At 39.8% G+C, this 25423-nt stretch overlaps 2 protein-coding genes across 2 annotated transcripts; both read right to left on the reverse strand.

Moving 5' to 3' along the window:
* Positions 1-1549: 1549 nt before the first annotated feature.
* Positions 1550-7527, reverse strand: LOC139608959 (probable phosphatase phospho1). Its single transcript, XM_071463129.1, has 2 exons — positions 7395-7527; positions 1550-5049 (listed from the first exon to the last, which is right to left on the reverse strand). Exon 2 carries the CDS (start codon positions 5011-5013, stop codon positions 4234-4236), a length of 780 nt encoding a protein of 259 aa, XP_071319230.1. The 5' UTR covers positions 5014-5049; positions 7395-7527; the 3' UTR covers positions 1550-4233.
* A 4438-nt stretch (positions 7528-11965) lies between these two features.
* LOC139608670 (synaptic vesicle membrane protein VAT-1 homolog) lies at positions 11966-24041 on the reverse strand. The gene is made up of 7 exons (XM_071462639.1): positions 23953-24041; positions 23415-23854; positions 18472-18679; positions 16267-16437; positions 15984-16073; positions 14766-15004; positions 11966-12927 (listed from the first exon to the last, which is right to left on the reverse strand). The coding sequence occupies exons 2-7, from the start codon at positions 23799-23801 to the stop codon at positions 12736-12738; spliced, it is 1287 nt and encodes a 428-aa protein (XP_071318740.1). The 5' UTR covers positions 23802-23854; positions 23953-24041; the 3' UTR covers positions 11966-12735.
* Positions 24042-25423: the final 1382 nt, after the last annotated feature.

The following is a 25423-nucleotide window of genomic DNA, read 5'->3' on the forward strand; positions in this document are numbered from 1 at the left end:
CTTGTCAGTGGTGGATATATTTAAATGTCAAACTCCAGCAGAGCCTCACTGAATAATAAGGACAGTGATTTTAGACCATAACTCATAAGTCTTCTTTCTGTATTTAGAGGTGGGGCTAATTAAAGTGGCCTTAGCCTTAAAAAGCTTGTAAAAATACTTAGCCAGGTCAGAGGAAAAAAGCCATTATTGCATTGTGAACCACCCAACCAAACCTAATATCAATTTAAATGTCATTAGCATGCAGGTTAAATGCAATCACATTTTACATATTGTATGTGTCTTTTTCTCTTGTTCGCATTTTCTGTTCCCTCATTTCTTCCTTTTCCATTTCTGTTAATGTAGTCACACAGCATATCTACCCCCTATCTACACCCAGCAGTCTGCATGCACTTTGAGTGACTGCTCTGGCCACCGTGGTGACACATTTATTCATCTCATCTCTCATGTCCTCTCATATCATCACGTCTCACCGCTGCTGTCCATCTGTCCTCTCCTCCCTCTACACTGCTGACTGTTTTCTCCACTGACCCCGCCACCCCCACACTTCTGTCTGTGCCCTCACCCGTTCTCCTCTAATCCCGCGCTTCTGTCTTCGCTCTGTCCTTTGGCTGTCTGAAGTCCTGCAAGTTGAGAAAGTGGTTTGGATGACTCCTCTCTCTCCTCCCCTGCTTCTGCCTCAGCTGCTAAATCAACATGTCACCTACTTTGAGACGAGGGCTAACACGCTCACTGTCTCTTTCTCTAAATCACTCCCCTGTCCTCCTTTTAATTTTTTCGACACTGGCGTGACATTGTCTCTCATATACATATCAGCATCACCAATTTGTTTCCTTTCAAAATTCTTGGGGAAACTGACTTCAGGATCGTCCTTTCCACTGAGACATTAATAATCATTATCATCTTAAAAATGCTGCTTTTGCTTTTTAATGTTGTCATCCTCCTTAACACTCAATCTGAACTGACATGTCCCTAACTATTTTCAAGAATACATTGACCCTTTCCCACGGCACAATTTTAATATTATGTTTCATAATTCATAGTATAGCTCACTCCTGACCAGTCACTGCAAAACACTCACAATTGAGAAGATTTAACTGGGAATTTTAGGGCATTTTTGCATTAAAAAAATGACTTTTGATGGTTGATTGTTTATCAAAATGGTTGATTATTTTTCTTTTGATCGACTTATAAATTCATTGACACATTTTTTTCATCTTTGATATGTATTATATATACTATAGTTTTATATAAAATATAATAAGGTATAATTAAATATATATATTCTTCTAAATGCCCACTTGTCATTGATGTATATGGATATATGGACATAGATGTTGAAAATTTAATTTTTCACATATATCTGTCTCTCTCTCATTCTCTCTCTCTCTCTCTCTCTCTCTCTCTCTCTCTCTCTATATATATATATACGTATAAGAATATTTTTATATTTTTTTGATGACGATGATGAGCCCAATTGACCTCTCAGGAACATAACTGTGAGCTAATACTTTAGAGTCACAGTTATGAAGCACACAACAGAAACAGATGAATCAGATAATGGCTTTATATTCCTGTTACAGTGATGCATTATACACGTACTCGAAGTTTTGATTCAAAGTACATTCGGCAAAGATACAGCAAATCACAAAAAAAGGCAGCAGATTAGTCAAGCAGAGTCCTAACAACACAGTTTTATTTGGTTGTTGCGATGTCATTTCTAAAATCATATTAAAACTAAAATATTATAGTTTGGGGATGTGGGGTTATTTCATGTCCCTGAAAATGTCAAATGTCAGGTTTTTCTTCCTGTTTAACCTTAAATCTCTTTTACATCATATCAAGTATACAGCATTTAATTATTGCACAACCCTCCATGGAAGTCTTACTGGCACACAGACCTTTAAAGTAAATTGAAGTACCTGTGTTACATTTGTATTGATTCTATCATCAGAGGGAGTAAAGCTTGCAGAACTTAAGTCTCCTACTCACAGAGCATTAATGGATTACATTTAGATCTCAAGAATTTCAGGGTCAAACTCCAGCCGCATTGATTTCTAATCACAAATGAACACTTTGTTCTTAGAGCAGCAAGTGCAAATACACACATTCCATAAATATGGATTATTACTATTATGTTCATTTGTAAATACTTTCTCTTCTACTCCCTGAGAAATTAAAACACTGGTTAAAGGAAATTTCCAGCACTTATACGGCATTACGTTGTTTTTCAAGGCTAGAAGTATTTCATTCATTAGCCACCGCTTGACAAAAATGTACATGTACATTTATATTGTTAGAAATATTTAAAATACAAAATGAATACAAATATACACTCAGTTATTTCTACTACCTCTGGCCTGAAGTCACTTGACAGGATCAATATCAGCGAACCTTAGACAGGCTGTGAAAAAATCAACAAATGTACAGTAAACATGTAGGAATTTAGACTGCTTATTGTAAACAAGATGGAAAAATGTAAATAGGACCCTGCAACACAATATTCCACTAGTCCCTGAATTTGAACATAATAATGAAATGAATAGTGAATACAGTGCTCTTCTATATACATTTCCCCTTGCCTGTCATGAATTTAGTGAGGCAAAATGAGGTTACATGTTGAGTTAATTCTGCAAAAATACCAAAGAGGCTGATACCAACACCATTTTCTCTTAACACTGTACTTAAACTGGGAATACCTTCTAACATAAAGACGACCTTGGACATTTTAGAGAATATAAATCTTCCCCAACCTTTTATCAATAACTAATAATAGGATTAAGTGAGTGCTAACTAATGACTACACAAGCAGAATTTAAAATCTTCAACTGGTATGTTTCATTACACTTATTTCATTGTTTCAGAGACAGAGGGTATAATAGTTGGGGCCAAAGTGCAGGCATATGGCTACAGGGTTCCCTCTGGATCACATGCTGGTGTAGATTACTGCTGTATAATCAAGCTCAAGATTAGATATCAGTAATGAGTGGTGGAGAGTGTCTGACTCTCTGTCACCTTATACCTGCTCTACACTGTCCTTGTCCTTGCCTGACACAACATGCGTGGTCTTTTTGTTACACATACTGCTATCACACCTGATCCTACTTGTCTATTGCCGAGGCCTTGGGTGAAGTGTTACGTGCTTTGAAAAGAAGCTGTTCAACACTGAGACCCTCCAGAGGTGGAATAGTTTTAAGTTGTTGTTCTTGGTTACGAAACCAAATGAAACTAAATGGATCTCCTCCCTCTTGACAGTACATGTGACCCAAAATGTCACAGCCAACAATGCTCAAAAATGTTAGCTCCAGTGAGATGTTTAAATGTAAAGTAAATTACATTCATATCTAAGAGGATGGCGTGTTAAATGAGATGACTGCATTGGATTGAGTTCCACTCCACAGCAAACTAGACACAGTTTTGGTTTAGAAGACTTTTAGTATCTTGATCAGACTTGAGAATCAAAACTTAGTGCATCATTAAATACTGCATATCTCCATTATTGATCCTGATAATTTTAACTACTGAGCTTATTTATTTGCATTCAATTGGAGTCCTGTTTTGCACACTGCACATACTACTACCTAATACTGCATACACACTTAATACCCATTAATTAAGTTGTTCTCTATGCTTAGACAAATACATTAGGGGAAATATGCCTAATCTCTTTCTTGCTGAGAGTTACATGAGGATACCACCCTCTTGTATGCTAAATATGCTGTCAGTTAGCTTAGCTTAAAGACTGGAAACAGGGGAGACAGCTAGCCTAGCTCTGTCTAAAAGGGGAAAAACCTGCAGCTTTATAGGGGGGTTATGTGCTGGACAACTTCCCGAAAGGAGCAACTTCCAATGTGAGCTTTAGAGATGCTATCAGTTGGATTTTGTTAGCTGTAGAGTGGTCAGGCTAAATGATTCCCACTGCTTTGGTGTTTAACTGAGCTAACCAGTTGCTCCAGCTACATATTTAGACTGAGAGTGGCCTTGATCGTCTCATCTACCTCTCAGCAGGATAGTGAGTAAGCTTATCTCCCGAATTGTCAAACTGTTTCTTTCAAACATTAGATTCAAGGAGATGCACACTGTTTGGCTACATCTTAACAAGTTGTAACAAGTGTGGCTAAGGTGAAATCATGCATTCCTGCTGTTCACCAGCACTAGGGTTGGTGCACTTTTGTTATATTTGCCCCTCTTTTTCAGTCTGTCTTCCACACACACACACACACAAATGCACCCATCTCATCTCTCCTTCATTATTTTCTTCAGGCAGTCCACAATGTCCTCACCACTGGCCCAAGGAACTACATTTGCCTTGAACATGGTTTCCTGGGACTGCTGCATCCCCAGCAGCAGCTTGTGCATGGGGAAGTCCCTCCTAGGGAAGGCTGTGTCCCTGGGCCCCAGAGCCAGCGAGGGACAGATGTCATTGGCCCCATCTCCAATATAGAATAACCTCTGGAAGGGCGCACCACCACGCTCCTTTTGCCGGCCCGCCAGATACTCCCGAAGGATCACCTGCTTGCACATGTTGTCCGGACATCGGGAGCACGAGTGGGAGTGGAAAGGGAGCAGCACGAGCCGGCCACTGGCATCAAAACTGGCCGGGTTTGTGAAAATCTTCCGAAAAAGGTTATGCACCCCAGCACGCTTCAGCCACGTCTCAATGAAGTACATGTTGGCGTCAGAGACCACCACTAACTCAAAATCATCCTGGTGGCTCTGCAGATACTGGAGGAGGTTCAGGAGGCCAGGCGTAGGCGGGATCTTCTCCACTGCTGAATGGATGGAGTCCTTAGACACACCCTCCTCCGCCATGTAAGCCAACACCTTCTGCATGTGCTCGTTGTAATGCCCCTCCCTGTAGCTGTTTTTCAGCCAGTCCGGGAGCTGCTGGCCCGGCAGAGCACACACCACAGCATCATCACTGCTCTCATTGATGATGGTCTCATCGAAGTCGAACAACACCAAAAAGCGCTGTTCCTGTGGTGCTGAATGGGTTAGGTTTGATGGAGCTGTCATCTTTGGCGTGTGGAGAAAATAGTGAGTGGTCCTTCTCTAAGAAAAGGAACAAAACATGGTTAGTTTTTTTTTTTTTTTGCTTTGTCAAGGACAACTGATTCAGAACAGAACAGAACTGTTTTATTTCAGTTTACTCTAAAAATAAAATTTTAATGGCAGAATGCCAAAAAAGCCAACATCACAACTGCTTGCGTACAGGGAATTAAACTGCACTGAAACCTGCATGGGTTAAGGCATCATCAAAATGTATAAATACCCTTAATTAGGCTGTAAACTGTTCGGGAAACGTGTTTACAAGAGGAAAAAAGAGAGCAAAGTTTAAATTAAACAAAAGCAACACACAAACAGCATGCTCATTACGCTAAGGGAAAAAAAAACAACATCAAAGTCGCCCCAAGATGTTTAAATTACTGTGCCTCTGATATGCAACACACACGTCATACACTTCCTGTCTTCATAGCACTTCTCCACAGAGACATTTGTTCATTCCTTTAGGTTTGAGGGGAAAAAAAGTTTCTCAGACATGTATTTATATATACAGTACGTCTCAGCCAGATCAACGACCACTGCCAATTCAATGTTAACATAGCTGATATATTTGTAGCACAAGGCTTCCACTGTTGGACACGTGTTGTAACTTGAGTGAAGCAGGAGCTGTTATGTCACAGCATACTTTTACCATAACTGGAACAAACATGAGCGATAATGTCAAACCAGCAGTGGTGGGATGTAAAAAGCAGCTCTATCTCTACTCTACCGGACAATTTTGAGGAATTTATATTTTATACCGCTTTATACTTCTGCTCTCATACATTTTGTGGAAACAGTTGCCCCCTTTTTTTTTTTTAACTTCTACTACAAAGCCAAAATGCAGTACCTACATATTTGGTCAAAAGTGGGTTATGACCAGAATATTTGACTTTTTGACGTCTGTTTTAACATATAAAAAATATAATTCCATAAAAAAATTGTAAAATTTGTGAGAGAAAACAGAAAACAGAGGTAAAACTGACTGACAGTCAATCAAATGTGATGCCACACAAATAAGGAAGTAGCTCAAACTAATGGGGTAAAAAAAAACACACTTATAACAGCTAATTTGTTTATACTAAACGCTAACTAGCCTAGCTTAGCATATCTTAGCAGGGTAGCTTTAAATAAAATACTTAAATGTATATAATCAAAGATTATTTTCTGAAACTAACTCATGAGAAGAAAGTCGATGAAGATATTGTAGATGCTGCGTTTTGGCTGCACCCTTTAGATTGTCAAAGCATCAAGTTCAGTTTCTGTGAATGTTTTTAGCCTATTTGACGTTAAGCCTGTAAAAATGTTCAATAATGATGTTTTACACCTTATATATCTGTTACCCAGTTTGCCCTCCTTACTTCAAACCCTTTTTTTCCCTCAACTTCACTGTTTCTGCAGCTACTAGAGTTCACACACAAAACACATGATCATGTTATAAAGTATAACACATTGTTATAGATTATACTGACAGTAAATAAAGGAGTGAAAATTAATCTTGACAGATACATTTTCATGGTGTTAATGTATCAGTAATCTTCACTAGTAACAATAAAACAATGGCATAATAATATTCTGCATGATGCTAACCTGCACTTTTACTTATGTGTAGTATTCTTATATGGCACAACCTGTGTGTACAATTAGATCAAACATCTGAGAAGTTACCTGCCCTGACAAGATGCTAGATCATTCCTGTTTGTCAAGGAGCTTGCACAACCTGATAAACCCTCTAAATCCACTCACCACTGTAGCAAAGCATTTACGCCTTGCACTATTGCCCAACAGAGAATGAAAGTGGGTGCCAAATGGTACCAAAGGAATATACCACAGGATCATCAAATAAGCAGAATCAAAGAGTTTAAACCTTATACACCTAGAATAGGTTTAGTGAGAATTACAGCTACATAAATGCATCTCAGTGTAATTGTCTGGGTTGGCCAGACAATTACTGGCCTGTCGGGACATGATGAAATGCATACATTACATTTTTTTTTTTTTTTTTTTTTCTGACAATGTCAGCTCATTGACAGAGAGACCAGCTGGTTTGGTGCTCAGGGATCTAAATGTCCTGTAACCTGCAGTGTGGTTGCACGGTTGCATCGTGCGGTCCCCTACAGCAGCTACATTATTAACAGGACATATTTACACACTAAGCTGTCTAATTTTAACCCCAGCAGCGCTATTCCTGTCCGAGGGGTTACCACTGACAGTCATTAGCGCGGCTCTGTCAGGAGTCATGACGCTGGCCGGGTATAGGCTCTGTGCGTCCTGGCAGCAGAGATTCAAGCAGTAAAATCACACAAAAAGCAGAAAGAACCAGTGAGAGTTAAGACGGAAAACAACAGGCCTACCGGGGGTGAGCATATGAGCGGGGATGGTAGGCTAGGTGCCCGGCTCCGGCGACCGCATCCCAGTCAGCATAAAGATTTTTTAAAGGAGACTCCCTCAGCTGCACAGAGGGTATTCCCATTTAAAGCCACGGCGTCAAGCCACCCGGAGCAAACATAGTACATCCGCCCGCGTCTTTCAAATTAAAAGCACCGCCGAAGAACATTCGTTTAGGAAGTGATTTCCCATAGCTGTCGACGAGGAAATAAACATTTTCCAGTGTAATTTAGTCATATGTATTGAAGGCCTGTTTTACTGGTCTCCACTAGTACTTAAATGTAACCTAAATAAAGTGGTGTAAACTAGACTAAGGGGCAAGGGAGTAGCAACTACTGTTAAAATAAAGTAAATTATACTCTTATTTTTTTTTTTGTTAATACTGGGCACCTACAGGGTATAGTGGTAATACACTTTGTCAGGCACATCTACACAATCTAATGCAATCCACAACAAAAAGGTATGCCTCATAGACCACCTTTATGAAGCTTAAAGCAGCCAGTTTGTTAAAGGTGTTGATTCAACAATGTTTATTACTGGGGTCATAGTAAGTGGTGGTGTTGACGGGCAAAACATTAAACACCTCTGACGATGCACACTAATAATAAATTTATAGCTAAATTAATACCACTCTGACTTTGTCCATCAAAACTGAACATTATTATCTTTGTAAAGGCAACATATTATGGCTAAGCTGCTGTATTGGATTGCATTCAAGTCCACAAGAGTAACTAATAAAGGTACCTAAAATACAAGAGAAAGCATTATTTTAATGAAGTTTAATAAAGTAGTACATTCAAATTACTAGTTACTAAGTTATTCACAGTTATTCAAATTTAACACAACTGAGTAACTTAAATTTAAAACAACTGAGTAAATCAAAATATGTTGTCAAATACGTATGAGTTGTTCCAAAAAATTATGTGTCATTTTAGAAAAGCACAACTTAAGTTTTTTTTTTTGTTTGTTTTTTTGCAAATAAGATGCCTCCAGCTGTCTGTCAGTTGTTTCTCACTGGATACTTTTGGAATTAGGCTTCACCACCTCTGCAGTTTAGACACTGCAGTTCAGTACCATTCATGTAGCTATGCCATAGTGTACAGTGCTGTATATAGTCTGGTGAATCTAGATTCAGAGTACATTTTTAGTCTGACAACAACAACATTAACAGACTTACTAACAACTGACATGACTGAAGAGCAAACAGCTGTTGCACTGTTGCACACACTGTAGTTTAAACACATGTTGTCACCTCGCCTTGTGCTGGAAATGTCCATCTAAAAATACATGATGGCATTTCTTTTGGCCTGAGTCAGCAGCAGCTACAAGTACAGGACTGGTATTCACTGCAGACAGCTGAGGCTTAAACAAAGGACATATTCTAATTTCCTAAGACTGCGTAAAAGCATATGCCGTACAAAGGGCTGAAGAAAGTGAGATAAATGTCCAGACTTACATTCTGCTGATGTGGAGGAAGGAGATCATAAGCATAATGTTATCACTGCATCAGACCATCTCAGCTTCTCCACCCTTTATAAACATCCTGTAGTCTATGTGTTCAGGTGTTCAGTAACCTTTATCTTTGATAATACATTAACAATATTGTGAGATAATTTGCACAGAAAGATGGCTGAATATAAAACCGTACATCTTCAATTTTTGGATCAAACTGCAGAGGATCTGCGTGTGAACTTTTTGCCAGCATCTCAGTTTTAGTGGGAGACAGGTCCTAAACTCGACATACTGTACAGCCTGCAACACGCTTATCAAGAGCGGTCCATTGTTCACATTTTATGGCATTTGTACTTCAGACCCTTACACATAGCATTTTGCAAGTGTACATTTGCAGTCTGTTTTACATTAGCCAATAAATAATAACAAAAAAACTGAGTGGTATTCATTTGACTGTTTTCCTGTGGCACATTTGTGATTTGATTAAACCCTCCAGTGAATGGTCAATCTCTGCTACTGAAATAAAGGGGGTTTTATGATTTGAAAAATGCTAAGAAAAAGATGTTGTGGTGAAAACTGACTCACTGAATTTCTTGGATGTTATTTGCACCACTCTAAGACAGTTAACACCAGCCTGTTCGACCTGAATCTCCCACATCTCTCATACATTTGAAGTATTGAAGTAAGTGAGTCATAATTTGTACAAACATCAGTGTGGTCTGTTGGTACAGGACAATCCAACAGCTGTCAGTCGCTGCAACACTGTGATTGTACATGTAAATAGGAGGACCCCTGCTGGCTGCCGTGTATATTCAAGGATAATGCTTCCAGGTCCAGGATACTGTTCAGGATAAAATTCACTGGAGGTTGTAAAGTTAAATGTCACCTTAACTAGGCTGCAATCAAACATTGATTTGGAATCAATGTACCAATCATAAGTGAAGCGGGGCTTGAATTCACTCGCACCTCAATACTGAATACAGTTTGCCAAGTTGTCATTTTGCGGGGACTCAGTTACAGAAAACCCAAGAATGATAATAACACTTATTGTAGAAATCAGTAAGTCATCATCTACTTAAAGCCCCTTTAACCATTACAGAATAAATTCAGCAATTCGCAAGCTTGATTGAAGAGACGTGATAACACTTTAATAATACAGACAGGTTAATGCCATATGAACACACACTGTCTATGCAAGTGTGCATAAAGTGTGTATAAAAATGAAATAAAGGCAGCATTGTTCAATCATGAATGCAGAAACACTTTCAGCACTTACTGAGACATAAAACCAGTTGGGAACCTCATGTGTAACAACATGGTTACTTTTAAGTAAGAGCTAAACATGCTAAAGTAAAAATAATGAAATTATTTAAAAATTAAAGTATGTCTGAATACTTGAACGGATATTTAAAAGGCTTTGACATAAGCGAGACTTTTGACTTTCTGACTGAGGCTTTCATTAAACCAATGTAATGTCTCATTTTGATGCAGAAAACATTTGTCGGAGGATCAACTGTAATTGGTTAAATTCTTCTGTAGATGGAAACCCGCATATTTCATCACGTTTAAAATTTTAAAGGCACAGTTTTTAGTTGACCACTAGATGTCCCTAGCTGCATTAGTGAACACTCCTGCATATACATCAGTCACATAAGTCATGGTATTTTTCTGGGAAACATGACACCTGTCTCACATTACAGATTTTTGAAGGTTACATTGTGGCACAAGAGAAAAATGTAGTTGCTATATTCCCTAACTGTGTATACTTGACTGCAATCACACATCCTAGACACAACTATCACATAAATATTTGCAAAGAGGAATTAGCAGACTCCAGTTCCCGCTCTAACTCCACATCAGGTCTTACTTCATACTATGGGAGGGAAACCTGGCCAAACTTAACAATACTTGTCCAAGTGTCCAAAAGAAAAGAAATGTCACAAATAAAAATGACATGAAGCATTACGTGTGAAACTTTGTCACTAATTTTCTTTAGAAAAACAGAGTTTGATGGAAAGGAGGAGGGAGCAGAGAGAGACAGAAAGCAGGACTGAGGGTGGAGAGAGGAATGTGAGGAGCTGGTCTGGTGTGGATGGAGGGGAAACTCTCTCTTGTGCCTCGGCAGCGTCTTCTGCGTCACTGCATTAAATTACACCCACAGCTGGACAAATAATTTGAGTTTCTGAGCCCAAACTCAGAACCTCAGAAACTCAGAATAGAAGCTTAATAAGCCTTCACTATACGTTGCAAGAGCTTCAAAATTGAATATTGGTTGAGCACAGAAATACAAAGTGCATAACAACAAAAGCATGATTAGGATAAGCTGGACATGAAAGCAAAGCATATTCCCAGTTTTTCTTTATAACTTTTTAACCTACTCCCTGTATGTATGAAAGGAATCACTAAGTAACACATCTTGCAGTGTAGTTCTGTAAACTTAGCTCTATTCACTTTGATTTTTGAAGAGTCAAGAAAAGAATTACGAGAGCAGCTAAACCACAGGAACAGAAATCGAGGGAAGAAAACCTGCTTTCACAAACAGTTTTAGCTCAAGTTCAGCTTGACATTGTTTGGAAGGAGACCCTGGAGTGATTGCCAAGGCGGGGGAGTCCCGCTAAATGTTATTCACAGTTGACTTGATGGCAGTGGTGAAAGGCTTAAATTTGGCACAAATAAGTGAGAAAAGTACAGTAGGATACTGACCTGGGGATTCCTGACAGAGACTATTGTCCAACAACATTCATCAAAGAGGAAAGCACACAGAGAGAGTCACTTTCACTCATCATTACAGACATTTCAACAGTGCATCTCAATCTGTTAAACTACACCAAGGGTCACCACTGCTATTTCTAACTAGTTTTGTGCTGATAAAACACACTCGGGTGGGTCTGTTACACTTTTTGATCTATTACAGTTACTAATTACTTACATCAAATTAATAACCTGTAACACGACTAAAGAAATGACCAAAGCTCAGTAATGCATTCCGACTACATTTAAATTACTTGGCCAGATTTTAAGTTAAGATACCGATGAAAGAAAAACTACAAAAAAAAAAAAAAAAAAAAAATCCACAGAACCAAGATCAGGAAATATATTTGATGTTTATATTTTTACTGTCACATTTTATGAAGACAGAACCAGAGCCAGTATGTATAAGGCCAGTTGGAGAACATTTTTGATCTTACATGTGTCACAGTAATTTTGCTTTTATTCATACCATTACGAATACTACAAAAGACAAAAATGTTCATGGATTCAGCAAGAATACAATCAAATGTTCACATTACTGTGGTTCTTCTCAGCGTTGTATAAATTAAATTAAATCAAACAAAATTCTCATACACCTTCCGCAGATGGTCCTTCCTCCTCAATATGGTTACTCTGTCCTTCTCTAACTCATTCATATTTTTATGAATAATATCCTAAATAACATGTATTGATATTGTCAACATCACTGTAGAGAAGTTATTGACTCATGAGTCTAAGTAAGTATAAGTATAAGACCACTCTTGGGACCACTTCTAAAACGTTTTATACATACCGGCCCTGGTTTGTTGTTATTGAAAGTATTATATTATGTTAGAGTAGTTGTTGTCACCTGTAATCAGAATACATTATTCCTTTGGTAATGTATGAGAAAACAGTAATTTTTTATTTAAAACACAAGTGTTCCCAACATAGACACCACACATATTGCACAACAAAACTTTATAAACATTTAAAAATACTGACAAAGAATTCATGGCATCTTGCCTTTTCTTCTTTTTTCTTTCCTGTTTTTTTTGACAATCAAACAATATGGAAACTTGTTGAGGAACTGCTTAAAAATACCCTTCAGATAAACACTCTTACTCAATCCTTCTCTGCTTTAACTTCCTCTGTGGCCTCCTCTTTCTTCTCCTCCACGGCAGCTTCAGTTTTTTCCACATTCTCTCCCGGCTCAGTGTTGGACTTTGGCTTCTCTTCCTCCTTCTTGGGTTCAGGAAGAAGGATGACTTTCCCGATATTTTGGCGTTCGTGCATGCGCCTCATGGCATCGGTTACCTGAAGAAAGACAGGATGTGCACAAAAGGTCATTTTCCACCTAAATTAAGAGCACATTTCTCGTTCAAATGTCTTTCGAAATCTGTGCAGTAGTGAAGCCATTAAATCTGTGAAAAATCAAAAACAGACCAAAGGTGTCTGACTGAACCATTCTCAAAAAAGGCTAAATACAACAATGACATATAATTACCATGAAAAGTTAACGTAGCATTTTAGCTAATGGTTCCTTATTTACCTAATAGCTAAATGTATTTGTCTGTCAGTTGGCATTAGGTTTGTCAGAGCTGTTTTGCCCAAAAAATAGCTGCCTAATGTGTCTGGAAATGATGCTGATGAGAATGAATCCAAACAGTAAAGTTGTAGGTTGTAAAACCAAAACTCTTTTACATTACACATAATCACTTGATCCATGAAAACAATGATTAGAGCAGCATCAAGAAAAGTTCCTTGAGCCATGAATTTGCTACTTAGTTATTGTTGTAGTTTAGCATTTTAGAAGGATATATATATATATATATACATTTTTTTTTTTTTTTTTGATTTCAGTTTAAACTAATGTAAAATGGGTTTTAAAGATTTTAATTGTTTTTTTCTGTTCAGATTTTAAGATCTTGAGACCATGTAAGAAAAATGTGTTACCCCTTCAATATGTGTTTCATACATCTATAAACACCTAATCCAAAACAGTAGCATATCCAGATTGTATTTTATTGGTGCATATGAATTTTAAAAAGACAATATTGATCGGGGCAGTTTTGCAGTGACTACATGAACGCACACTAAAGACTGCTGAGTCATGGGGAGGAAGGCTTAATGAGATAAAAACAATGGATATCTATGCTCTGCATCGCTGCCATAAATCATCTGCACTCCTATTATTTCCTGCCTCGGTTATTGTCTGTATCCTGCTCGCAGACACACAGCCAGGATTGTCTTGCATCACACTCCTGCCTATCCTTGAAACCAGCCAGAGAAACTCAAAACACAGACATCCCCACTAGTAGTGGATGCCACAGCAACAATTAGGATCGTCACCTAGCAACAACCCTTAAGTACCATCTCATCTGATAAGGAGACTGAGGTTTGCACAGCTACCTGATGGAAAAGAGGGAAACACCGGGAGGGGTTTTTCTGATGCAGACGGAGCTCCTGTTTTACTGCATCTCATGTTTGTGAATACTTTACTCAGTGATGTAGTAATTATTCAGATCATTTACTTAAGTAGTTATACTGTAAAATTACTCCACCACAAGTAGAAGTCATCCATTGAAAATAGCACTAAGGTAAAAGTATGTAAGTACAATCAGGAAAATGTACTTAGTTAAAAGTTCTCAATGCAGAAAAATGGTCAGTGCAGCAGTTACGCTATTTTATGATTACATAATTAGGTTTATTATTAATACATTAATGTGTAAGCTGCATTTTTATGCTGTAGTTAGTTGAGGTGGAGCTAATTTTTGACTATTTCGGTTACCAAATTTGTTGTCAATTAACTGTCAGTCAGCCGATTTGTAGATTGATCAACTGTTTCAGCTCTACTTGTGTATACTGTTGGGTAGTTTAATTTATAGCATATCATCTTATGGGATATATTCTTCATATGTTTTGTAGTAGCAGCCACATTTGTCAGATAAATGCGGTGGAATAAAAAACTGCAATATTTCCCTAGTGGAGTAGAAGCTAGCTGTTTCCAGTCTTTATGCTAAGCTAAGCTAATTGGCTTGAGCAGGCTACAGCTAAAGACACACAGGAGATTAGTAACAGTGCTGTCCGGCACGCTACCGTGATAGTACCTATTTCACATTTCAGCTTTTCGATAATACATGATCAAAACTAACCTCTTCAAAGTGATAGCATGAGTCAATGTGGGGCTTGATCTTTCCCTGCTTGTAGAGCTCCAGCAGCTTGAACATAGCGTTGCTGATGAGCTGCTCATCAGTTATGTAGCCCAGGTGGAAGCCACAGATGGCCTTGTTGGCCTGCATCAATTTCAAGGTGTTGAGGGAGAGCTGGTTGTACCAGATCTTTGCCATGGCCAACAGGTTCTTCTTCTGGCCCGTCACGCAATTGGCCGCACCTGGAATAAAGGACAATAAAACGGAAATCACACAGAGAAGCAATCAGATTAGCTATCCCACAGAAATCAGTGATTGTTAAAATATCTGAAATTAAGCTGTATCCCCACCACCTCCCACATCGTGTACAGTATTTACTATAGACATGCACAAGAATTTTTTAGTAACACAATATCAAGAAATAAACTCCCAAAAAAAGATTAGTGGAGTTACACGGCTCCAAAATGGCATCTTCAGCAGACATAATGTCCTCATCAGTAATGCTGAAACGTTGTAACTGTACATTATACATTTTTGGAGGGAGTGTCATTTTAGTGGTGCCGTTTTTTTTGCCTTTATGTAAACTCACCAGATGTAATATTTGGATGTGTGGACACTGCCTCAGGGTACAGTTAGTATAAGAGATGCAACATGTGCTCTAACGTGTCGATCAAACTGCGACTCTGGAATTTCAATAGAACTTAACAAAAGGAAACAGTCCACACTTTGTATTCATTTTTTCCAGCCGTGAGGAGCTCATCCATATCCTGTCATTGTGAGACGAGTGCCCATTAACATCCCACTCATAAATGTTTTTGCTGGTGCTTTTCAAGTGTGAATTAGCTGCAGACTCAAAACCTGGTTACAATTAGTGTGTAGTATCCAAGTGGGACACAGCTTTAGTCTGCGGATCTCTGGTGACAGCATTACACTGACCTATATTTTATCATATTTGCAAAAATTAAATAGCTTGGGTGGGAGGCATAAAGCAATTTTGTTCCCTTTTTGATTTTAAAGTAATATTCCTTTTGGAGACCTGAGAGTCAGAGATACTGTATCGGCTACTACGTCGAATCTCCCACCAAATTACCATCATAAGTCCTTTCAGTTTTAATAAGATGAAAACACTGTTACTATGATTTAAACAGGAATAAAAATCTAGTTATTCCAGTAAAAACAAACCAAGTGCAAATACATTAAGGCTGTTTCCAAATGTCTTACCAAAGACTACAAGCGTCCCCAATGGTTTCAACAAACTATAGCCTTTCTGGGTGTCTGAGCCTCCAAGTGGGTCGAGGACGATGTCCACACCTGCAGAGAGACATAACAAAGAAGGGAGAGGATGGGACTGAAGGGTGAAGGTGAAGAGATTTTATGTCTTTATATCAACTTGATATCCAACAGACAAAAGACTGGCCAGGAAAGAAAGGTGAGAATGTTTGGTTTTTGTGCCTAAACACTACAACGTGCAAAACAGGAACTTGACAGGAGCGTCTTCTCTCACCCTTTGGGCTGATTTTGCGGATTTCCTCCACATAGTCTTTGGTGCGGTAGTCGATGGGGTGAGTTACCCCGCCTTGGGCAATGGTCTCATGTTTGGAGGCTGATGCTGTGCCAAACACAGTCACATCCTGTACCGTCTGACACAGCTGGGTAGCGGCAATACCCACACCTCCTACAGATGTGCAGAGAGCAGCAGAGACAGACATGAGAACGGTTGCAACGATCCCTCTCAGTCAGTTAATCACCAGACAATGAAATTAGTGCTGCATTAGCACAGTGCTGATCTCATAGATGAGTATGGCTACTTCCTGCCTGACTCACACCTGATTTAATAAACACCTAATAAATACCAGAGTTGACTGAACATATCTTTCCACTATTTTCACCAAAGATTATACAGCAACTCAGGTTCCTTCATTGAATGATCTGAACAACTTGTTGCTAAAGGTTTCAATTCACATCCATTTTTTCTCATTTCCTTTTGCAGGAAGCTGACATATATAGAGAAGTATACAGTAGTTATACACATATCATTGTACAGACAAGGCTGTCCCATACAAGTGCCTGCACACCAGCTCAACTGAATCAATGCATTTTATTTTATTAGGATAAGGATGGTGTTCTGATACATTTTTAACTGATCACTTAACCATGAATCATCATTTAGCATTGGATCAAGCTTATACAGAAAATCCAGTATGTGTTACTGTCAGATAGTCAGAGTCAGATGATTTCTCAACCTTTAATGAAATGAAAAGGGAGAAACTGGATTTAAAGGGTGCAAAATGTCACCCATGTATGATTAGATTAAACCTTAACAGCAGTGGGATTGTGGTAAATTGCATTTCTAATAACAACTCCATTAACAGTAGTGGAATTGGCGTGAACTGATTTTAGGGTGGTTGACTCCTTTGAAGGCTGAGGAACAAACAGCTGAAACAGCAGACAGTACTTCCTGGTCTCTCTGGCCTTGTAGCATTTAACAATGAAAGATTTTTTTTCTTCAAAGTGATGATCGCCTGTGTGTGCAGGATCACCACTAATCCCTCCTGCCCTCTTCCTCACCCTGGCCTCATGTGGCTGATTCATGCAGGTCAGCTGACAACCACCCACTCAACACCGAAGCGTGGACACAGAAGAGCACCGGACCATGATGGTGGATGTTGAGATACTGACTGTAGCTGACCTGTATACTTGGAGTATGACTGTTTGTCATATCCTGAGCTATCGCAGCGTCAGCAGCATCTATTAATGCTTCAATCATGACTTCAAGAGTAAAAGAAGACATAAAGACCCAATCATTCATGTAGCCAACGCTGACTAAAGTGGATTTTTATGTGTTGAGAAATGGTGCGTTTCTGTTGCAACTCTGCAACTGGATGCTTTGTTGTCTGGAAGATGTTTTGACACACAAACAGTGTTATTCAGATTTTCAACTTAACATCAGGGGACATTTTGCTACAGCTTGATGGCTGAAGTGATAATAATTTGGATGTAACTCTGATTAATGTAACACTAGTAACACCTTGGTTATTTTAACACCTGGACGCACATAGGAAATGAGACATACTTGCTAGATACGCTGCTGGAGCCCTTTTTTGAAATGTCAGCTGTTGCCAAAGCAACCATGTCTGCACACTACATCCTCACCTACGACCGATGGTCTCTCGGCTGATAATTTCTCAGCACAGAAATGCGGCTGCATCCAGAGGAGTGATTAGTGACCTGGAGCTGTGTGACTCTTCACATGTTGCCCAGGAGACTGGGGGAGATGTTTGTTGGGTTTATTGCACTGACACAATTAGATCATAGGGCAGACTGTCTGTCCAACCTTGCAACAGGGTGGATGCCAATGAGGTAGTCTGAAGGCATTAATCGTGTTTAAAATCAACAACTTTGATTCATTTCTCAGAGGAACTTTAAAATATGGTTAACACAACTTTCAAGAACCCAAGAAAATATCTTCATATTGCTTGATTTTTTGACATTTTTGCCAGACAAATGACTTAAACAATTATTATTTACCATTACTATCAAAGTTGTTGTCCAAATGTCTCTGATTCTGGAGGATATTTAAATCAAATAGGATTTAACTGAGCTATGTCAGTGCCGTCTTATTTTCTGTGCAACATGTGGACAGAAGGAACAGGGGGAAAGGATGCAGTATTCAACACTCACTGCATAAGGTTGTATGTATGCGTCTTACCTGCGGCCATGTGTATAAGAACGCTCTTGCCTGGCCTTAAGTTGGCCATCTCAAACAGCATCATGTAGGCGGTGATGTAGTTAATGGGAATAGCGGCGCCTTCCTCAAAGCTCATCTGCTCAGGCATGGGGAAGGTGCGGTCAGCAGGCACAACAACCACTTCCTGCCACATGCCGCTGCGGCTCATTATGATAACACGGTCTCCCACCTGAGGGAGCAGAGGGAGGAAGAGATGGAGGAAGGAGAGAGTTACTGAGGGGTGATGGTGAGGTGTGTGTCAAACTGAAAGATTTCATAAACGGTTAAGAGCAGCAGAAATAGAGATAATAATAGAGTCAAAAAGACAAAAATGTGAACCTCATGGGGGGCTAGAAGAAAAGTCAGGGGATCATTAGGATTCATCCTCTGTGGACCATGAATGTTTGTGCAAAATGTACTGACAATCCAACCAACTGCTGATGAGATATGTCTGTCTGAGAAGTGTTGTATCTCCTGACTGACTTTAGCCATGCTGCTATCATGGCTAAACATTACCATTATCCACTGCATTAGGGTGGTGTCATCTATCTAAGAGACATCTCTTAAAACCTGGACAAAATAAAACCAATACTAGCCGGTGGTGTGAAAACATTATTCTTTTGCACTCCAGGTGAACTGACTCTTGAAGACTAGGAAGGGAAGAGTGTTAGACAGATGTGTGAACATGTGAAAGAGAAGGAATGGCCTCCTCTGTTCGCTCAGTTTCTTGTGTCACCTTGCTCTTGAGTATTGGAGACACTGAAGCCGTTTTTTTTTTTTTTTTTCCACCTACAGTTTATCTGGTGGCATCAAATGGTAAATTGAGGTCAAGCAGGCAGGAAGCAGGAAGTGATCTGATGTATGTTTGTTGTTGATGACACGAGGGCAAGTTATTACACTACAGCTCTATGTCAACATTCACATTCATCCTTACGAAGGACAAGTAGGTAATAGTCGATACCTTGATACTTCATTCTACTAAAATAGGCGAAACAGGCGCAACTAATGATCACTGTCAGTATTGTTTATTCTGCTGAAGTTAATGGTCCGTTCCTGCGGTGTGCTGCTTTCCTCCACAGAGATATGCTCTTATTAAAGTATCACTACTGTTGCCAAAAAAGTGAAGGGCACAGGAAAGAAGTCTAATCTGACTGTGAATGCTGCACTGCTTCCTGTTAAAACAAGAGCCCTGAGCCACACCCACTTCCTGCTGCAAACAAACTCATGGCAACAGACAGATTTATACGCACACACACACACACACACACACACACACACACACACACACACACACACACATATATATATATGAGTGAGTTTCATGTTTAACCTTCCATCCAGATGACATGCCTGTTTTTGGGTTCAGAACGTTTCTCAACCCCTGGTCTGATGAAACACTTTCAAACCCCCTCTGGATAAACTCAAAAACACATGACAGTCATTTCAAAAACGGCTGAGCTCACTTCCTGGACATCTGACCTAAGCTTAACTGAAATAATGTTAGAAGTAGGACACTGAGGTTTGTGTTCCTGCTGTCGATTTGGTGCAGTCATTACAAAGTTTATACCAGCAAACAAAGTGTAACAGTACAGCTTTTCTTCTGTTTATATCAGTGAATGAAGATATAAACACAGTATGAGACATGTCACTTCTTGCTGACTCTTTTATGAACATGTTTAATGTTCACCTCAATGGTAGACAAGAGAAAGCGTCTCCAGCCACAGCAAATATGTTCCTGTGCAAGCACCAGTACCAAAATCTAAAAGCCCTGCTCTCAGAATCATACTTGACTAAAAGTATTAAAGTATTAGTGCGACTAGTGACTAGTGTAAGCACTGTTTTAGTGCTGTAGCTGGTCGAACTGGAGCTGGGTAGTACAGTCCTGTGGTTCCCAAAGTAAGGGTTAGGCACCTCCAAAGGGTCACATGATAAATCTGAGGGATTGTGAGATGATTAATGGGCCAGGAAATGCCTATTGATTTTTTTTTCTTTTTCCTTTTCCTCTAATCTTTTCTGTTATTTGTAAAACACTAGATAATTTCACTCCCTTGGGCCTGAATGAAAATGAACATTTTTTTTAAGTTCAGGGGGGAAATGTTGAATGAAGATCTTATTTGCAGAACAGATGGTGTGTGTCTTTTAAAGCGACCAGTTTAATGGGAACAGTTTAACAAGGAAATCTCGAATCCCATCTTCCAAATATCAGTCAAGGTGTGTGAAACCTAATCATAGCCTGTGTTCTGTGACGAGGCAATGCAGGATCTGGAGTCTGAAACTGTAATGGGACCCTACATTAACACATCTGCTCTGTCTGCTTCCCAAGTGTCTTATGAAGCAGCCACGCCCTTCTGTGATAATCTGGAGGAGCCTCGCTGCTCGGTCTTGGCCGTCAATCTCTGAAAACACCATGGCTTCCCTTTCTGGCACTGTCCGCTGCTCCGTGTGACTACGAATCCCACTGCAGCCCCACCCAGATTCTTACTCTAACCTTAACCAGTCACCTCTAATCTCAACCCAGACACAGTTGTCTTCTATTTTACACCTTAACTTATCCACTTTTGCACTTACACATTTTAAATCATTTGCCTTTACCCTGCCCGTGTCCTTAATTTCACTCTGCTTCCTGCACTGCTCTATCTGGTGTTTTGTGGTATCTTGTGTTTTGCTGCTTCCTTCCAAAAAACAGACGTAGGAATGCACCACTCCCCCTATAGGATTCTTGTTCTCTGAAAATGGAGAGATGGATAGAGGGAGGAATGAGAGGGCGGTGGGATGAGAGTGTAGTAAGAGGCAGGGGAGCAGGAGGAGGAGGAGGGGGGAATTCCATAGTGACACTGACGGACAGGGAGGGGTTTTACAAACACTTGCAAATGGATTGAATTTACAGATGCACACAGCCCCAGTTAGAGCCTCTTTTATATTAACATTACATTGAATTAATAGACCTGGTCATTTACCAAGACTTAGTGCTGACCTGAAGAAATCTATCGATCCTATTTCCTATCCATAAATTCCATATATATTTGAATGAAAATATAAAATACTGGACAGTAACATAAATATACCAATATTAATAATAAGAAAAGTTTTTTATTTCATTTCAGGCTGCCATTCTTGTTGCAACCGGAAAATGGGTTTAAAATCTGTTTTATTGGGCAACTGATGAAATATTTTTTCATGCAGATGACAAAAATAGTCTTTAAGCATTGTGCAAATATTGTTAAGTATTGTTAAGTGATCTTCTGGGTTTACATTTTTTCAGAAAATCTGATGCATAGCTCTGTGACTCGAGAGGCACAAACTGGGGGTTAGATGCACAATAATGAATTGTGCAAAATTCACTGAATGGCTCATTTGTCATGAAAACATTGGGACGGATGGCAGACCACGGTTCGACTTATTCTGATCCTCGAAGAAAACGTTTCACTTGGTCTCTGAAAGGATGACAATATTCAGGAAAAATTAGAGGAAAAGAAGAGAAAAGCATCAGCGTTCCTCCTGGATTTGCGCCTGAGAGTCATCTGTTGCTGAGATTTCCATACAAAGCAAACAATGCGCCTCTTACCAACCCAGTGACACAGTTGAAGAGTCCTGTTACTCATTCAACTGTGGGCGTTTTCCGTCTTCCATATGCATGAGTGTGTGCACACACGTACGTAAGCACCTCAAGTTAAAGATCAACAGCGATGGTATGAAAGATCCTTTGATTCCCTGCACCAGCGCAAGCACACACCTGAAAACACCTGAACCTGCAAAAACTAGAGGGTTTTTGAAAAGGCTTCGGCATAAGGTCATGGCGGTCGCTTGCCATGAGTCATTTTGCTTTTATCCTCTGTGTGCTTGTGTAAAAAGAAATGCAGTACACATAACCTACGCATCCTCTGCAGTGTCTGTGGGAAATGTGCTAAAACTACAGGACACAGGTAGAGACACAGACCAACCTGTGCATGAATTTAAATCACAACTCACCTCCCAAAAAGCAGAAATAGCATAAAAACAAACCCAAGGCTCTCAAATCTGGGCTTTTATTGGGCTTTATGAATTTTAAGGAGGCACGGAGACAAACCATCTAAATGTTCTGTCCCTTTTCATCAGACTTAATAAATAAAAACTCCATAAAACTGACCTTTGGAAAGCTCTTATCAAGGCAAAGGTAAATGTGCTGTTGTGCTATGGAAAAACACTTCAAGGACACATAGTAAATCAAACACTAATTATTCATAATGGCAGGATGTTACATTTTCCAGAGAGACAGCCTCTTTCTTTTTTCAAATATGGAGAGCACAATACATTAGGATAGGACAGATGGAGGTTATTTATCAAAGAGTGTCTGCTTTTTCATCCTGTATATAAAACATATTGCATACAGATGTTTTCAAACTTGCATAAAGGGGGAAAATGTCTTAACACGGATTGTCAATGGCTCAGAAAGGAATGAAAATGCCCATGAAAAATATACGTCATCTGAATAATTAGGACATTTTCTTGTGTCTGAACTTTTTTTTTTTCACCCTAGGTCTTCAAAAGAAGTCAGGGAACTAATCGATACACTTTTCTCCGAACAAGCAATTAAGTAATGGTTGTGGTTTTCAGTATTCTGCCATCAAAGGCCAAGACTTTATGGGTTTTCTTGATTTCCCTGCATCTTTCACAAGAGAAATGGGGTGGAGAGGGGGAATAATGAGAGAAATAACGGAGTGTTTGGAAAAGATTAGCAGCATGTTTTAGACAGGAATGAGAACTCATGTGCCCGTGAGGACCGACAGGCTGCAGATTTCCAAACCAAACGCACAGCACTTGCACACTCTCAGTAACTTGTGAGCGAAGCGCACACGCATCCATCGCGTTTCCCGAAGCACATGTGGATGTGGATAATGGGTTTCGTGGTGTGTTGTGGGCGTGAGTGCATTCGGCCTTTTACTCACTTCCCTGTCCTTCACATCCTCCCCGACTGCCTCAACGACCCCGGAGCCCTCCATTCCCATCGTGACCGGGGGGGCCGGCAGCGGCTCGTACAGCCCCTGTCTGCCCAGCAGCTCGGCGAAGTTGAGCCCGCACGCCTTGACGCGCACCAGGACCTCTCCTGCCTTCAGCTGCGGCTTGCTCAGCGTCTTCACCTGCAGCCTGACTTTGTCGTAGCCCCCGTACCCCGTCAGCACCAGAGCGCGGCAGGAGAGAGGTTTCTCCTCGGCTGCCGCAGGGCTGCTCCCCCCGGACTCCTGCGGAGCATCCGAGGCAGCCGGCGGAGGCTCATCCGGCTGCTTCTCCTGCTCAGGTTGTTGTTGCTGAGTTGGAGCCTCTTCACCAGACATGATAAGCACCAAAGATGTGCGCCCTCAAGGTTCTCAGTCCAGATCAATAGTTCCTGGAAAAAAAAAAAAAACAAACACTACAGGATCAACAAAAGACCCTGATGAACGCAAATATTCCTCTTGAACTTGTATAGAATAAGATGCCCCTCACTGCAGACTGTCAGATCCTTTGCAAAATGTGATTTTAACTGCGTGGTTTCCTGTGTGCGCGCTGCAATCAACAAGTGCCCAATGTCAAGACGGACACAAGAGAAATACTAATTCCGGTTTTGATTTTCACAATAAAACACTTTGATTCCTACGATACGAATTTGTAGCAAAATCCTGAGTTCATAACTTCGACTGAGAAATCTTAAAACCGTGACTAACTCTGCGTCTCACTTCGTTTCAGGATGACAACCTATTGATTTTTCATAGATAATAAAAAATAGAAAGAGAAAGACAATGAAAATTGATGAATGAAATCTTGTCTTTCATTTTTCATCTGGCCCATCAAAATTGCTCCCACCACTGTCATAAGGTCCTCCTGATCGCTTTTGAGCATAAATGATAACAAGCAATCATATTCATGTTGCATTTTTCAGCGATAGATCTTAAACAATCACAACACAAAACCAGCCAAAAAAAAAAAAAAAAAAAAAAAATTCAAGAAAAAATAAGGTTTAATAACATAACTCTGCAAAACCAAGTCTTCACAGTAGGCTCTCTTCCGCGGCTAATCAACATAAAATTGCTCAGTGGGACGAGGCATGATGAATTATAAATGTGTTTCAGTGTAGTTACAGATGTGCTCAACATTTGCTGTGGGTTCCAGTTCTGAACGCTTATGTGGTTTATAAAAAAAAAAAAGAAAAAAAAAAAAAGAGGATTTTATTTTGAATGTCAAATCAAGTGACTTCCTGTGCATTTCTAGGTGTTTTCAGCTGACTTGACGCAGCTCACAAAGTGACCAGCCCGTTTTGTTGGCAAGACGCTCAGAGATGTGAGCCAGGGGCCTGCGGAGAGCTTCAAACCCCGGACACTGGAGCACCCAGAAGGAGAAATGGGATTATTTGAGGCCACATGCAGCTCCCACCTGCCTGCCTGCCTTTCAGGAGCTAAATAATATTAAGACTACAGTATCTGTATAAAAATGTGCCAATCTTTACCCCCTACATCCCCATGTAAGTTTGATACAGTTTTAAGTCACATTTTTTCTCATATTTATTTGGTGAGAAATTAATCTTACTGGCTGAAGAGAATAAACAAAAGACTTTTTAAAGTGTTGTAATCTATTATTTGAATTTTTAAAAAAATAAAGAAATCCTGACATATTTAATGCCTTTACAATCTGTGAGCTCGATGTGAAACACCAGGGCTAGACAGCTGATATTAGGACATATTCAGGGGAGATATTTACAGCAAAGGCCGTTTCCTTCACAATGACAATTACTTGCTCTTATCAGCCAACACACAGAGTTTCTGTGCACTCACACACTGCTGTGCCCTGCGACTGGAGCCATTTCCTCATCTCGTCCTAGTGGTAGAGTCTGTCAGACAGGAAGTGAACAGATAGAGAGAAAGATAGATGGTTTTCAAAAGGGCAGGGGGTTTCTTTTGTTACATGAAAACACATTAAAAAG

The sequence above is a fragment of the Trachinotus anak genome, unplaced genomic scaffold, assembly GCF_046630095.1.
Source record: "Trachinotus anak isolate AG129_WGS33_773 ecotype Australia unplaced genomic scaffold, CSIRO_AGI_Tana_v1 ptg000025l, whole genome shotgun sequence".
NCBI classification, from domain to species: domain Eukaryota; kingdom Metazoa; phylum Chordata; class Actinopteri; order Carangiformes; family Carangidae; genus Trachinotus; species Trachinotus anak.

What these genes read in the sequence shown, in the direction of transcription:
- LOC139608959 (XM_071463129.1), bottom strand. Translation starts at nt 5,013, where the DNA reads ATGACAGCTCCATCAAACCTAACCCATTCAGCACCACAGGAACAGCGC.
- LOC139608670 (XM_071462639.1), bottom strand. Translation starts at nt 23,801, where the DNA reads ATGTCTGGTGAAGAGGCTCCAACTCAGCAACAACAACCTGAGCAGGAG. An exon ending in GGGGACGCTTGTAGTCTTTG is followed by an intron (nt 15,005 to 15,983) that starts GTAAGACATTTG and finishes CCTTTATTCCAG; the next exon opens with GTGCGGCCAATTGCGTGACG. An exon ending in CATGCTATCACTTTGAAGAG is followed by an intron (nt 12,928 to 14,765) that starts GTTAGTTTTGAT and finishes GTCTTTCTTCAG; the next exon opens with GTAACCGATGCCATGAGGCG.